The 16,115-nt window shown below is 43.0% G+C and overlaps 1 protein-coding gene across 1 annotated transcript; it reads left to right on the top strand.

The window, feature by feature from the left end:
• The first annotated feature begins 3,629 nt into the window (after positions 1-3,629).
• Positions 3,630-13,766, top strand: tp53inp1 (tumor protein p53 inducible nuclear protein 1). Its single transcript, XM_033640605.2, has 4 exons — positions 3,630-3,830; positions 7,880-8,256; positions 12,221-12,740; positions 12,903-13,766. Exons 2-4 carry the CDS (start codon positions 8,133-8,135, stop codon positions 13,126-13,128), a joined length of 870 nt encoding a protein of 289 aa, XP_033496496.2. The 5' UTR covers positions 3,630-3,830; positions 7,880-8,132; the 3' UTR covers positions 13,129-13,766.
• The last annotated feature ends 2,349 nt before the right edge of the window (positions 13,767-16,115 follow it).

Below are 16,115 nucleotides of genomic sequence, written 5' to 3'. Positions count from 1 at the left end.
TATCTTGTACTTTATGTATTTGGTTTTTAATGACACTTTATACTTTTGTTCTGTGGAGCATGGAAGATGCCAAAGTGAAATATAATTAAGTGATGTATATACAATATGACAATAAATATAGCACTAATAATAAAATAAATTATGACATAAATTGATATTTCTGTTCTAATAAGCGTCTTTTTTATTTACCTTTGTGGTTATTTACCTATTTATTTATTTACTATGGAAGAAAAAACAAACAACAACAACAAAAAAACATTAAAAGTCTCATGTTATAACAAATGTTTTTACAAGATATTTTCATGTTATGACAGGAAACTTTTCTTCTTTCAAAATTGTACTTAAGTGCAGTACTTGAGTAAATGTACTCAGTTACAGCAGCATTTTTCAGTTTGTTTTGCATCCAGAGCATAAATTAATCCTCTCACTCTTTCTCTCAAATTAGTTTTATTATGTATTATAATTGTATATTTTCTCAAATGCTTGACTCTGTATTTTAGACCTCATGACTTTATCTCCAGAGTCTCTTGAGTTGTAAACACACAGTGTGTTCAGTTTCTCCTCCAGCTGTTGACTGTGGCCGTGATAATGAGTGTGTGTGTCAGCTGTTGCCCGACTTGTCTCATTGTTCAGGACGTAAACATGCAGAGAGGAATGTGGGCAGGGCCGCGTGTAACACACTGACCTCTGTGGCGCGAGGGGTCACAACCAACACACACACACACACACACACACACACACACACACTGGCGGCCTGTACACAAGTGGAACGTCCACTGACTCCCTCTGAGAGTAAAAACAAAACCGACCCTGAAACCCTCTGGATCAAATCTCTGCAGGCGACTTCCAAAATCTGGTGGAAGTCTGAAACCAGGACAGTCGCAGTCAGACTGAGATGTATCCAAGTACATTTACTTAACTACTGTACTGTAGTACAAATTGAGGGTACTTGTACTTTACTGTAAAGTGCTAGAGGTAAATATTATACTCTTTATACTGCTCCACATTTGTCTGACAGCTTTGGTTACTTTAAAACCACGTATCTCCACATGTGTTGATGTTGAAAGTTTGAATGTTCTTAAGCTAACCAAACTCTTTAAAACCCTCTTGCATCAGCTGGAAGAGTCGTCGTCACACAGCTGAACACAGACTGTTTTTCTGACATCATGAAACACAGGACAGCCACACTTCAAACACATGATGATCTTACAGACGGACGCACTGCTGTAGATTGATGTAAACCTGTAAAAATGAATCATATGAATTTTAACAAATGTTTTGCTCTTTATTTAAAGCTGTGAGGATGTTCTCTCAGGTGGATCTTAACTTTTAACCTTAATATTGAAGAAGACGAAGAACTAAAATTATTTCACAACATATAGATAGGGCAGCTATAGTGTGAAAGGGGGAGGGGCTGAAGTGACACAGCAAAGGGTGCCCCATTTTGTATTGACTATTTATTATCTCTTACATTCGTGCCTTATTCTTTGTGTAAATATGTGTGAGGTTATAATAGCATGCACCATTTTGTTCTGCTGACATAATGACAGTAAAGTCCTTGAATCTTGAAAAGATGTTTTATCATCTCAAACTGAGTAAAAGTTTTTCTTCTCTTCTCTGTTTAACCATTAACAGTTTTTTATATTGACCCTAAATTGTGAAAATGTTTTGTTCTGTTTTTAAAGAACAACTCCGAGACTTCCTGTTCTTGGTTCTTGAACCTTTGACCTCCTGACAGACGGATGTTTACATCACTGCAGACTGAAGGTGCTCTGGACGAGAGCGTTATGCTGAAAATCTACAATATAAAACATGACGAGCCGTCTCTACTTGGCACGTCAACGGGTATGAATATGTCTAATTATGATGTGTGTGATTAAACACAGTCATGACGACACACAGGAAGCAGACAGACAGGTTCATGATGTGTCTCACTGTCTGCAGATTCTTGTTCTCTGCTTGTGACAAAAGATGTTACATAAAGTGGTACAACTGGACGTTAAACTGTAACTCAGGAGGAATGTTGCATCGTCATCTTAAGTATTCAGACAGTCTAATACTCACAGTATTCAGATTATTTACTTAAGTAAAAGTACTGTGAAAATACTCCACTAGAGTAATCAGTGAAATGTAGTCAGAGTATTTAAAGTAAAAGTATGCATGTAGCGGTAAAATGTTCCACAGACTCAGCACAGTGAAGATTTATGTTTTATTCTTAACCTGAACCTGAACCTGATCACTTCAAGCAGGATTTGGAGTTAGCGAGGTAACTTCAGGGAAGCCAGATCAACTTATCCAGGATATATTTTGGTTATCTGGTTTGACTAACTTGTCACATCAGCCGTCTGGATAACCATTACTACAAAGCTGGTTATCAACTAGTTCAGTCAACTCTGGGTTTTCATTTCAGTCACAAGCGCGTTCATGTGAAAGAGGCGGGGTGTCAATTATGAGTGACATCATCAGAGTGTGGATTATTTTACAAATAAAATATGATCTGTTTCATCCTTGTTCTCATCACACAGGTGTCTCGTGTTATTCTGAGCTGCAGTGATGAATCAGAGGGTGAAATATCAACACTGTCACTGCGACTGAAATAAACTTTGCATCAGTTAAAATCCTGTTAAAATCACGTGTTTAGTTTGTAAACAATCTGTGTGTGTGTGTGTGTGTGAGAAGCTCTGTTTTAAACCAGTGGAAAGTATGAAATGATTCTAACAGCATACAGGCTCCTCTTTTTACCTGAGACTCTGGACTTTCATCCATGAGTAATTTTCTCTTCAGTGATCTGATTGATCAGAGGCGGCGACCTGACACCCTGCAAGTAACCTCACATCAGTTACCACGGTGATATATCCCGGTACAAAAAAAAGAACCAGCTTCATAGTGCAGAAAACCCAGAGTTAACCCTGAAGTTATCTCACAAACTCCAAATCCTGCTTCATACTACAGGCCTCAGTAGGTGTAGGGTTGGAGCTGTTGTTCAGCATCTGGAGATAGGATTTAATGGCTGGATTATTTGTCTAGTTTTAAGGCATCTGGAAACACTAGTATCAGTGTTGTTTGTAAAATGTGTCAAGATGGATTCCTTCAAACCAAACCGACCTGAGGGTGCAGATGAAGTAACCTGAACCTGAACCTGATCACTTCCTGCTGGTGTTTTTCACCATGCACCGGCTGTTATTACACAACTGCGGCTGAGAGACTGAACTGCAGCCTGACTCTGGTCAAAGGTGTTTGGAAAACCTCCACACATTGTTTCTTCTGCCCTACTTTATGACTCCTTTAAGCAAACCTTATAACTGTGTTCCACCTAAGTGTTGACATGATCCGGGTGTGTGGGCGCTTTCAGAAAACAGGAAACCCGGCAGCCGGACCCGGGTCCTCCTCTTATGTAACCAGCGTTTGTGTTCAGGGGCTCGGTGTGTTATTGCTCCCAAACATGAGCACTTTGCCCAGTCATGTCCTTTTCAGGAGAAGGCGGGGGGGCAGCAGGCAGCAGGCATGTAACCATGTAACACCGCCTGTGATTGGCTGAGCCGCTCCTGGTCCGTGCCCTCCCATAGGCTGCTCTGTGTGACGTCGCGGCGATCAGCTGTTGCAGCTCCATAACAACAACAAAAGAAGGAGCAGTCGGGAGGAAACGGACTGAAGGAAAAAAAAGGACACCGCACTGTGACTCCCGATGTACAGTCCTTAAATTAACGTTTTTTATATTTTATTTCTTCCGCGAAGAAACCTCACGTTTTTCCATTTTTCGAAAAGTAACGCGTCTACCTCATTTTTAAGGATTTATAACCGACTGTTTACATCTCCTCTGTCTGCCGCAGGTGAGTTCTTTGTTTTCCTCTCGGTGACCGTTAACGGCTCCGGTGCCTCTTATCGCCACGCTAATGAGCATTTCCCTCCACATCACATTAGAGACACTTCATACTGTAGGAAACACGTCAATATTTATAAGTTACGATGCGTTATTTGACGTTTACGATGCTTTTTCAGTCGGCTAACTGCAGTGTTAGCTTAACCTAGCTAGCTGTTTATGCTAGCTGTCGCTCTGCAAAATTTCGTGTATTTCCTCGACTAAACTAAAACAAGTGTTTTATACGTTGTAGAGAATTTTGTCGAGATATATTTGGGGAGATAAACGTTTATCAGGCAGGCTGCGGTCCTGCCCAGCTGGTGTCGAGTTACAGCCTCCTCCCCTTCCCTTTTGTAACCAACAAACCGTCCAATACACAAGCTGCTGCCCCAGTTTGTTCTTGGACCAGTTTGGCTGTTTTGTCTCACAGACTGGTCGGTGAAGCACATCGACGCTGGAAAAGTCAGCCGATTAATCTATTAGTCTATCGATGTGATAATTAATCGACAACCATTTTGGTAATTCGTGATTTTTCCAGTAAAAAATGTCAAAATGCGTTATTTTCAGCTTTTTTAAAGTGAGGTTTTGCTGTTTTTCCCTTGCTTTGAATTTAGAGATTTGGGGGTTGTTGTTGGGACAAAACAAAAATTTGAAGATGTCACCCTGATGTGATTGTCATATTTTACTATTTTTAATGTTTTATAACACAAAACAATCGATTAATTAACAAAATAAGAAATAAAAGAGCGCAAACAGTCGCAGCTCTTGTTTCTGTCACAATGTCCATCACACAGTAACTTAACTGTACTGCTTATTTCTGTTTTATGTCCTTTTAAATTGTTAATTTTAGACAGTATAATATATTATATTCGGTTCTAATATTTCAAAGACTAACCAAATGATCTAATAATCATAATATAGTCATAAAATGGAAATAATCGTGTCTTTTTCAGCCCCAAACACCACAGTCTGTCCCCACTACACATTATATTGAAGCATCTCTGCTCTGCTGAAACAGACAGGTGTATTATTTGCAGCCTGAAATGTGTGTAATGTGGCTTTAATCCATGTCTGCATGCACGTGTAATCCTGCAGCCCTGCATTTACGTCTGATTTGATGATTTTAAGCGTCTGTTTTAACACTAGGATGAATAAATAATGATGTGATGGACGCATTAATTTGGGTGTTGTTGAACAGAAAGCCGCAGCTCTGACTCAGTGACCCTCTGACGACGTTAATCTCCCATAAAACACACCCAGAGGAGCTTTGCTTTGTGCTCGGTGATGATTATCATGATCTAAATATGCAGAGCATTTATCCCTGAGATGTCCTGGCAGGGTGGAGGAGGATGGAGGAGGAACAGGTGCAGCAGATTATCAGCCTGCTGTTGTTGACGCTTCTTCGCTCAGAGCTTTTTTTTTCCTTCTGTTTTCTGTCTGTCGCTCGGTGTTTACAGGGCGGAGGAGTTTCCGCTTTTGATTTTGCAGAAGAAGAAGAAGAAGAAGAGCGCTTCAGTTTATTTTTTCCTGCGTGTAACAAATATGACAAAAAAATACGAGCTAGCAAGTGAGGGTGTGAACGCATCACAGCCTGGAGTCGATGCATTCCTTTAGAAGGCGGTGTGCGTTCAGGTGCCAGTGAAAAAATCCAATATTTGGCTTTCCTTAAGTTGTGTGACGCTGATGAGGCGTTCATGCCTGCTCATTTTTTTAACCCGTTCATGTCTGCCTCCTAGTGGTGATTATTTTAACAGCTACTTTAAATATTAAAGGAACAGTGTGTTGTTCAAACCAAACCATCGCCCTTTAATAAGATTAAAAACACGGGATTGAAATGCGTTAGAACAATTTTAATAATTAGACAGCGACTAAGAATACATTTTTTTTTAATGTTTTCTAATATTGTTACAGGTTTGTTTACATCAGTCTTATTGTAAACAAAGGTGTGAAACGAAACATTTAGTGTCATCCATCAATTTATACTGATTTATAATGTCGAAAATGACTGATCGTGTATTTAATTATATATATTTATCTTGTTTCAATACCTGTTACTCTAGTTTTTTGAGTTTTCATCGTTATAGTTACAGTTAACATATCATTATATATATAGTAGTAGTATAGTATATAGTATTATAGTTAAAGTTAATGTCAACAGTTGAGTGGTTCTGTGTGTGTATTAGTTGTATCAGTGGTTCCCAACTGGTGGGTCACGGTCCAAAAGTAGGTTGTGTGTCCATTCTGATTGGACCGCAAGTGACTCACTAACATATCAGATTGTAAAAAACACATTTTATTTTAAGTACATTGAATTTCCAGCTCAGAGTTTTTATTTTGAAGTGCCGCTTCCTGCTATGGATTAACAGAGACCACAAACTAATTCGAGAAATCTGTAGCCTGTGGCTGGACCAGTTAGGGAACCACTGAGTTAGAGAAAATGATCATTATTATTGGTTGATATACTGCATTATAATGCATTTGTTGTCTGTGACCATATATGGCAATGTTTAGCTTTCCACTGCAAATGACACAACAACTAACACAATATGGCGCAACTTGCTTACCATCAAAATGCCAATCAAACCATGTAAAAAAAATGTCTCTCTTTCCCCCTTTTACCTATTTATGATCGTCAAATTCTGTTTATTTTGGGCGTGGCTGTGCCAGTGGGTCGAGGGTGGTTGCTGAGGGCCGGGCTTAAATGGGCAGAGAAAGCTGTGCACAAGTTTATAATAGACTTTCACCTGTTTATTTTTGGGAAACTAAAGGAAAACACCACCGTGGTATCATTAATGCACACACATGGATTTAATGTTGCACTTCACACAACAAAACAACATGTAGAGGTGTTACAGTAGTTCTTCAGCTGTGTCTTGTTTCTGCAGTTTCTTGTCTGGCTGCTCCTCCAACCAGAGGGTTAAATGTAGCCTGCGAAGCACAACACGGGGCAAAAAAAGCCCAAAGCACCCTTGGCTTTAATCCAGTAATATTGTGCCAAAGGCCCCCCTTCCCCTTTATACAGCAGCTGCAGCGGGACGCCGACACCGATCACTTCTTATTCTAATACTTTCCATGAAAGACTGTGCTGAGACCAGCCAAGGGGCTGCCAGCCAGCTGTGTCTGAATACAGCACATCTCTTTATTTACTGTTGAATAAAACACAGACAGGATGGCTGTTCTCTGCTGCTTGCCTCCATCACAACCTGCAACTGCTGCTCGCCTCCGTCAGGCCAGACGGGAAGTCAGTCCTGCCTCACTGACGGCCGCTCATGAACCCGGCCTCTTTACACCTTCTGTCACCTGCTATCACCCACACATCAATCGTCAGGCCTTTAAATACACATTTAATAATAGACAACGGAGTAAAAATATATTTAATATTTTTTTCTGGTGGTGTTGCAGGTTTGTGTACATCTGATCAGTATCAGGTAATAACACGAAAAGTTTCATGTTATAACGGGATGCTTTTCTTGTTATATCATGAAAACATCTTGTTATCTTGTGTTCTGTTTTTTTTCTGGCGTGGCAGTTTGACTCTTCCATACACATGGACTGGTGTCTAAGCCGATCTTTTCTCATCAAACACGACAAAACCTTTATTTAAAGAGGATCATGAAGGATGCTCTCTGGAGATCTGTATGTCTATTTAAATAAAAATGGCAGCACAGGCACAGAGCCAAAGTTCACTGACAGAAGGAGGAAAACATAAAGACGAGGAACGTACAGCTGAGCATCAAAGAGCCAGTAGATGCATTTTTAAGTGTTCACAGTATGTACTGTGAGGGCAGCTAAATTAAGTTACAGGCAACCTAATAATCACTTGGCCTGACTCGCTGCTTCCTTTATATGCGTCTGACCCATATTCTATTTTATAGCTGCACATACACTGTAAATAAAGATGTCATTATACAGTGTGTGTCAGTTACAGGTCACCTCAGATCAAAACAGGAGGAAGTAAACACCGTCACAGACGCAGCAGCACACTGTTGATTTAACGTCTCTTTTCTTTCCTCCTCTCAGGGCTTATTTTGTACTTTTGCACTTGTCAAATTGACCCTGACGTTGAGCGATGTCCAGCCAGTGCCTGCTGGCCCGCAGATGATCCATGACCACACCATATTGATGCACTTTAGCACCTTTCCGGAGCCTTCCCCCCGCCGTGAACCCCGCAGCTGATGACCAAAGTGCGCGCCACGCCTCCCCGCCGTCGCCCCGAGCCACGCGCCTCTCCCAGCCCCTCCCTCAGCCTCACGCCCCCGCAGGACGTACAGGGATGTTCCAGAGGTTCGCCAGCGCTCTGTTCGGGGACGACGTGGAGGAGCTGAGTCGATGCAGCAGACCTGGAGGCGGCAAGGAGGAAGAGGAGGACGAAGACTGGATCCTGGTCAACTACCTGGGTATGTAGCACTGCACTCACCTGTGTTCACCTGCTGATTTACAACCAGTAAAATATTCTGTTCCAGCTGGTTCACATAATGAACTTTGCATCACACTGACACTTTGTGGTTTCATCACACCATCATCCATCAGATTAGCACTTTTATTAATTATTCTATCACTTCAAAGCACAAAGCTCTGCAGAGTCTTAACCCTCCCGTCACCTGAGAAAATAGTCAGCATTCGTTTAACTTCGTTCTTTTTATCTGGGCAGAATTCAATGCAGGCAAAAAACCTGCTACCACCTCCCATAACACTGAACGCACTCAGTGGTGGCTTGACACAATGTATTAAGTAAATGCACACATTGACAGTTGTAATCCAGCTCACGTGTTTGAGCATAGATGACACAGTTAACACATCAGCCGTCGACTCGCCGACCTGCAGATGTTTGTTTTGTGATAACTTTGAGACAAACCTCAGACAGATCTGTCTCGCCATCAAGAAACATCCTTGTTCAACTAGGTTTAGCTGTCACGTGACGTCTGCTGTCTCGCTTCAACGCCGTAAATCAAGTTTGAATTTATCTCTTTATCTCTCCTTGACCCCATTGTTTTCTCAATTGGCGGACATTTTAGGCTGCTGTTCTTCTTCTTTGAGTTAGCTGCTAACCACTAACAGCTATGTTTTAAATGTCCCAGCAGTGGGTTGCACACACAACACAAAATGTTACACTCGTGCCACCTATAAAAATTAGACCAATTTCAGGAAGAAATAAAGAAAATGAAAACCCTGAAATCTTAAAGCTCAACATCTGCTAACAAGCTGCACAGAGTGAAAATAAACCAACATGAGTCAGGACAGATACATAGATACTGTATAACTTTAGACTGGTTTAATGGCAGGTCAGAGATGAGCCAAGTTTCCTGAGCTGTCTGAGATCAAAAAAAGATCCCAGTCAAAACATACACACACACACACACACTGTATACAGGAACATGACACACTGCAGTGACTTCCAGAAGGCTCTGAAAGTGAAGCTGTGGTTTGGCCCATCGTTCACCCGCTGCCGGTCCCAACTGGACTTGTCGTCTCCGATTCCACAGCCGTGTGAATATTTCAGGTGGGAGGGGGGACAAACAGAGGCCGGCTGGGGGTGGGGGTGGGGGGTGATGCAGGCTGGCATCAGGCAGTTTATGGTAGTCAACCTGTAAACACGCGAAACAAAAGCGCCTGAGGAACCAGAGGAGGTAAAAATAGACCCTGGTGGAGCAGGAGTTCCCATTCTGGGCCCATGGAGGTGGACATGTATGGGCACAGAGCAGCGTCCCAGTTTAACACACTCCATCACACACCTGGATGCAGTGTTGAGTTTCTCCCAGGTGCATCATAAAGTTACAGACTGTTTATAAAGTGTGCTGAGCTCTGCACAAGACTAATGAGCGCTCAGGCTGCTTCTCCTCTGCAGGGATAATGATTCTGAGATGGTTTGATGGAAGTTTGCACGGCCATCCCAAAATATATGTCCATACACACCTGCTGCACAGGTGTAACCATGTCCACCTGTATGCATGTTTGTGTTTTGGACTGTGTCACGACCTGAAGGCCTGCGAGCCAGAGGGCCTGTTTACAGAGGAGATTTAGGGAACAGCAAAGCGTGGCATTAAAAACATTTCACAGATGACTGTTGCTCTTTAAGCGCAGATAAATGTCCTGCAGCGCTCTCACATGTTCATGCATGTGTCACATGTATGAGGCTGGTTTTGATCCATGATGTCATGTTGGAAATCTCAGCTTGCATGTTGTAAATTTGGTGAAACAGCTGATTTGTGGCTGAAAGTGAAATGATATGTTTGTGTGGACTAAAACTCTGCAGACTCTGAGCCTTTGTGTTTCCTAGAGGAGACTGAGTCATGTGGAAGGTCAGCCGGTTCGTTCATAATCCACACTGACCCCATTAACCCGACACACAGCCTGCCAAACTCTCCAGAACACTACTGGTCCTCGCTAACAGCAGAGCTCCACTGCTGCTGTCGGGAGCTGTTAGCACACTCCTGAACCTCCTCGGTTTCCTGCAGCCTCTGGAGGAAGAGATCAGCTGCCGATGGGCTCGGACGGCGAGGGGTTGTCCCGCTGCTGAGAGGATAAAGTGTGCAGATCAGCTGGCAGGCGCTGAGTCAGCACTCTGCAGCCTCTCGGGCCTGTTGTGGGTAAACAAGGATTCCTCTGTGAACTCCTGGGAGAGAGAGCCACCGGCTGCTGTTCCTGTCACGTGTGGAAATGAACTCCAAACGCTGGCTCTCATGCAACAAACAAGTTCAATGCATACTGTAAACAGTGAGGGCACAGAGGTCATGTGATGAAGGGGGATAAGTTCATAACCTTCACTCCTCCAGCTGTGTGTTTGGGTAAAAACTGAAACACTGCAGGGTTTAAGAGTTAAAATTGCATGTTGTAATTCAGAGGCTGGAGAAAACATCAGATCCTTAAACAGAACTGAAATCAGATGGAGACGTCTGCTTCGTCAACACAGTTATTTTTAGTTTCCAGTCTGCCAGCTTGAGATCACGTTTCCTTTCATAACTTCCTGCGTCTCTGTGAATCATTAGAAGCTCATTTTTGGATCAAAACAAGAGCCTGACTCCCAGATTTTGGCACGCTAACGTCTGTTTGTTAGACGTGCAGGATGTCGACACATTTACTGTGCATGATGATTTCAATGCGAACAAATGTGCAGTGGTTGTTCCTGCAGTTTGATGCAGAGGACGGACGCAGTGAAAGGATCAGGTGAGCAGATTAAGCAGCTCTGATAGTGTGAGACGGGTTTAGCAGCCTGCAGACGTGTCTGTAGATGCACAAACAGAAACATGCGTGCAGGCTGCGGTTTCAGTTGGACATGTGATGCTGGGCTGTCAGCTCGCCTGCCTGCAGATCTCTGGCTGCTTTTTTTTTCTTTCTTTTTTTTTTTTTTTAGATCTCTGGCTGCTACGCATCAGGAAAATGATTGTTTACATGTCACAGCTGCTGCAGCACAGACGGGTCACAGTGCCACCTGCTGACACACTGAAGATACTACACTGGAGTTTCACCTCCAGCAGCAAAACAACAGCTGGTCCGATTAAGAGCCTGAAAGACATTTAACTAGAATCAAGAATTTTTAAATCTCTCATGCTTATAATAGAATCTAGTTTACGGAGACTTGTAGGTGACACAAAGTTGACAGAGCCAAAACATTAAAAGCACTTTCACCAAAGACAGCATGGATACAGTGACCAAGATATACTCTGAGCAGGACATTTTACAGTGTAAAAATAAACTAACTGAGATTGAGATACTGACCTTAAACATTTTTTGACTGCAATTTAGGGCTGCACAACTTGCAAAAAATCATAAACATTAATTTGACAGGTGTTATGATTGCAATATGAGTTGTGATTTTACTGGAAATGGTAGTTTTTGCATTTAAATTGCACTTAAGAAAAGAATGTAAAAATAATGATGTGATTTATAACAGTGTGTGTGACACATTTTACCTTCATCACAAATTGTCTTGGCCATCAAACACACAAATACTGATATAATTGTGATCAGCTAAAACTGAGCACTAAATGTTACTCACAGGAACTACTTTCTAAATGGTCCCGGTGAAAACTGGTGACAAGAGACATACATTTATTATCCAGAAAAGGGGAGGTAAAATGAGTCAGCTGCTGACGTCCAGTTGTTCATATGGACACACGTGTGCTGCCCGAGATTTATGGCTACATGGACTGCGTGTGCAGCGCATGCACAAACAACCAGTGTCAAATGTAGGGAACCATGTGCATGTCTGCTGTCTGCGCCACCATCCACATCCAGTTTGGAGTGCATATCAGGGATCAGTCACTCAGACATGACTACATTTTAAATGCATCATACACGTGTAAAGTAAAAATCCCTTTGTGATGTATCAAAGCACTTATCCAGCTGTTTCTCTCCCTGCAGCTGAAGCCTGCTCCGGTCAGTGTGGTGACGGCCTCTCTGGATCCACCGTCGGTCCTGAGGAAGAGGAGGACGAGGAGGAGGACCTGGTAATGATCCCCTCCCCCATGGCCAGCCCCCCAATCCGCTACGCCTCCTGCACCTCCCTCAACTCCACGGCCGACACCGACCCAGATGGCGGGGCTGAGGAGGAGGACGAAGACGACGAAGAGGAGGAGAGCGGCTTCCTCCGTCTGGACGCCTGCTCTCTGGAGGAGAGCTGGTTTGTTACCCCGCCGCCCTGCTTCACTGGCCGCGGCAGCCAGCCCGTCCTCCTGGAGACCAGCCCTCTGGAGAACCTGCTGATCGAACACCCCAGCATGTCCGTCTACGCCCACCACAGCCCCCCCAGGCTGAGCCTCGACCCCCTGCCACGCTCCCTTGACCTGGAGCTGGGCTTGTTGCCTGGAAATGTGCCCGCTGCCCTGACACCCTCCGCTGGGAAGGAGAAGAGCAGACACACTCTGGACGGCTCTCGTCACAGGTAAAGTCCTGAGAGCAGCAGCAACATCTGTTAGAGCTTATGTTCAACATTAACTGATGTCAGGGGGTTCATGGTGCTGGAGTGTCACCACTGAGCACCACAACACATTTGTTCAGTTCAGCTCCATCTAACACCTTTCTGTCTCTCTGTCGCCCCCTACAGGCCAGAGGTGGCGGTCGTCCAGCGTCGCTCCAGCCTCCACTCAGCCTGCTACGCTGCGGCGCTCTCCACCCGCGCCGGCATCCTGCAGCAGCGGACAGCGAGCACCACCGCCCAGCGCACCCAACCGCTGTCCCGCAACGCCCTGCGACGCCTCAATCTGCTGCGCCCCCCGAAGGCCAGCACCGTGCACCTGCACCAGCCGAGCCAGAGACACCTCAACTTCTGAGGCGTCCTGATCACCTTCATCATCACCATCATCATCATCAAACCCTGTCCTTTTAGCAGTATGGGAGACAAACAGTGGCCACCTCAAGAAATCAACACCAGCAACATGTCATCAGCCATCAGTCACACCCCGGTCTGTTCTGAAATCTGATTGGACGCTTTTTTAATTTTATCAGCTCATGTGGCCGGTGGGAGAAAAGTTTCTCTCCTCCTCATCCATCCATTCATCCATCCATTCATCCATCCATCCATCCATCCATGCTCCCTTCTTTGTATTGATGCTGAGAAGAAGTGTTATGAATAGAAAAGGTCAGCATGTGTCCCCCGATCTCCTCCCATCATCGTTTCCCCTCCGCTGGACCAGTTTGTCCAATCACAGAGAAGAAGAGTCGTCACAGTGACGTCCTCTTCTCCTTTCTATCTCTTTTTTTCTTCTTCATGTTCTTTACGGACAACTTAATGTGTAGAATCAATGCTGTAGGTCACTTTACTCAGCGGCAGGTTCGCAGCGTGGCAGGATGCCCAGATGATGTTGTGGTGATGTCATGGTGATGTCACAGTGTCCTCACCATCTGGCAACTTTTTGGGCAACTTGACAGGACACATTCAGAAGACATTTCAGATCACAAATCACTTGAACACAAACAGTGCAGCAGCACAACGGTGCCATTTAATCAGTGCAGGAGAGTTGTGATAGTTGCCTCACAGCGTTGCCCAAAAAAGTTGCCAGCAGTGACGGTTGTGCTCGTCGGGATTCGGCAGGAAAGTTATAAAACAATGAGTCGAAACTTTAAAGGAAAAATCCCCTCAAATAATCTGTTAGAATTTGCAGTCTGTAGTTATGTCCGTCTGGCTCAAGACAGCAGTCGTTTCCCAGGATGCCTTTTGATGACCGTCACAAGAGAACAGGTCAATTAAAGGGACGTTCCACTGAGTTAACCTGTCGAAGTCAGTGTACGCTGTCTGTGGAAACAGGTGTATGATGAGTGTTTTCTCAGCTTGGGCTTGGAGACAATACATTTATTTTTATCAGAAAGTCTCTGTTACAAGCTGGGGGTGTTGAGTTGCATTATGGGAACTGTAGGATCCAGTGTTTTAGTAGATTAACCTACAGAGGTGACTAAAAAGTCTGGGCATGTCGGCCTCTGATAGTTTGATATCGCTGTTGTTTTTAACTCTCTGTGTTGTCAGTCCTCCAGTTTTACACAAGTGTGATCCTGCATCACTGTTGTGCTCCTTTTAAATATAAAACATTATATTTTTTTGTTTTTAAAAAGGAAAATTATTTCTTGCTGTAGCAGCAACTAACACGAGCAGTTTGCAACAAGACATTTACTCCAGGTCCATGTAACGCAAACGTTTTGTGACATTTTGGGAGAGTGAAACGTGTGTGAACATGCTGCACTCAGAGTTTTTTTTTTTCCCTGTGAAACTGGAGGGTGTAGTAACCGAAAACTGAGATACAGAATGGAGAGTTTCATGAGTCACTTCTGGCTCAAACACAAACTTGTACTGTAGCTGCTTTGGCTGTTTATTTTCTGCTCTTGCAGATTTAGATATTTGTTTACTTCACTCCTTGATTCTGAGGGAACTGACCTCATGACATGACCTCATGTTCATCTGGTCAGATATCCACAGAAATGAAAACACATCATGGCTCGCTGTTTCCCCCTCAGTGTTTGAGTGCTTAACAGGATTTTTAAAAAAGTTTCCTGCCATGAAGTTTGTAAATTAAATGATCTGAAGTCCTGTAGCATCACTTTGTTGTTAGATACGACGGCGCCTCTCTGTTCGTCCTGCACCGCCGGCCTGAACCTGCCGCTGACTTTGTAATTCAGTACTTTTCACAATATTTTTTTGGAAAGAAAAAAAAAGAAAAAAGACGGTAAAAATTACTGGGTTAAATATCACTAAACGCCTTGTTTTAACGGTAGCTTTGAGATGAATAGAAATGTAAAAACAAAAATGTATTTAAAAAAAAAACTTCCAAAATATTTTTTGAAAAGAAAAAAACAAATTACATATCAGTATGAAGTTGGTATATATGCGTATATGGTTTCTTGCTTAGGTATGTTTGGTTATGTTAGTGTGCAATCTGTTGCATGGTTGTAGAGTTGTGTTAGTGTGACAACGGTGGAAAAAATGAAAATGGAAAAAGATTTTATTTCTTTTTACTATTATTATTATTATTATTTTGTTTGTTCTTAAATGAATCTGCAGTCTACTTCTCAGGGTCACAACCAATCACCTTTACTCTTTAGGAAAAAAATGCAGATTTACTTGACGGCTGATGATTCTTTGTGCGTGCTCGGACTTTTTCCAGTTCTGTCCCAGCGAGCTTTCCCTCGTGAAAATGCTTGTGAGAATTAATCGACTTTTAGTTTTAGTTTATCTCGGTCCCAGGATTGTGAAAATGAACTTTAGACGCTCTCAGTCGACTGTTGGAAATCCATCAAGATGGAGAGAAGCTGTTGGTCTTTTTCAGCTATGTTTATATTTTACCTAACATGGTTTTAGAAATGTACTTTATGCTTTTTAACTATTCTATTTTCCATGTTAACTTAGTTACATTTTGCTAAACTGTTAAAATATTTAAACCAAAAAAGTAGCAATGATCTTTAACCTTTAACCTGTTGTAATACTGATTTTTTTGTTGTTGTTGTCGACGTCGTTGTTTAACTTTTAACTGTTTGTTGGCAGTTCTCGGTCTTGGTGCTCTGAAATGGTGGACTGTGATGTTTAACGCGTCTGCTGTTGGGAAAGTAGAGCCCAGGCTGAGTCACCACGCTGCAGGAGACAACAAACGATCCATCGTACAGAGTGACTGAATCAGGTGAAGCACATTTCTGTCAGGAAAACAAAATAATAGATGAAAAGTTGGGATTAAAAAGATAAAAACAGGCATGGTGAGTCGAAGTTATGAGATGGAAAGACAAAAATGTTACTTTAAAGGTCCAGTGTGTAGGACTTAGTGGCATCTAGTGGTGA

The sequence above is a fragment of the Epinephelus lanceolatus genome, chromosome 10 (assembly GCF_041903045.1).
Source record: "Epinephelus lanceolatus isolate andai-2023 chromosome 10, ASM4190304v1, whole genome shotgun sequence".
In the NCBI taxonomy this organism is placed as follows: Eukaryota; Metazoa; Chordata; class Actinopteri; order Perciformes; family Serranidae; genus Epinephelus; species Epinephelus lanceolatus.
The sequence above is the reverse complement of the archived record's forward strand: the minus strand, read 5'-3'. Positions and strand labels throughout refer to the sequence as shown.

Excerpts from the sequence above, each read along its gene's own strand:
- tp53inp1 (XM_033640605.2), top strand. The coding sequence starts at position 8,133 with ATGTTCCAGAGGTTCGCCAGCGCTCTGTTCGGGGACGACGTGGAGGAG. Across the intron at positions 8,257-12,220 it reads GATCCTGGTCAACTACCTGG|CTGAAGCCTGCTCCGGTCAG; the intron begins GTATGTAGCACT and ends CTCTCCCTGCAG. Across the intron at positions 12,741-12,902 it reads CTGGACGGCTCTCGTCACAG|GCCAGAGGTGGCGGTCGTCC; the intron begins GTAAAGTCCTGA and ends CGCCCCCTACAG.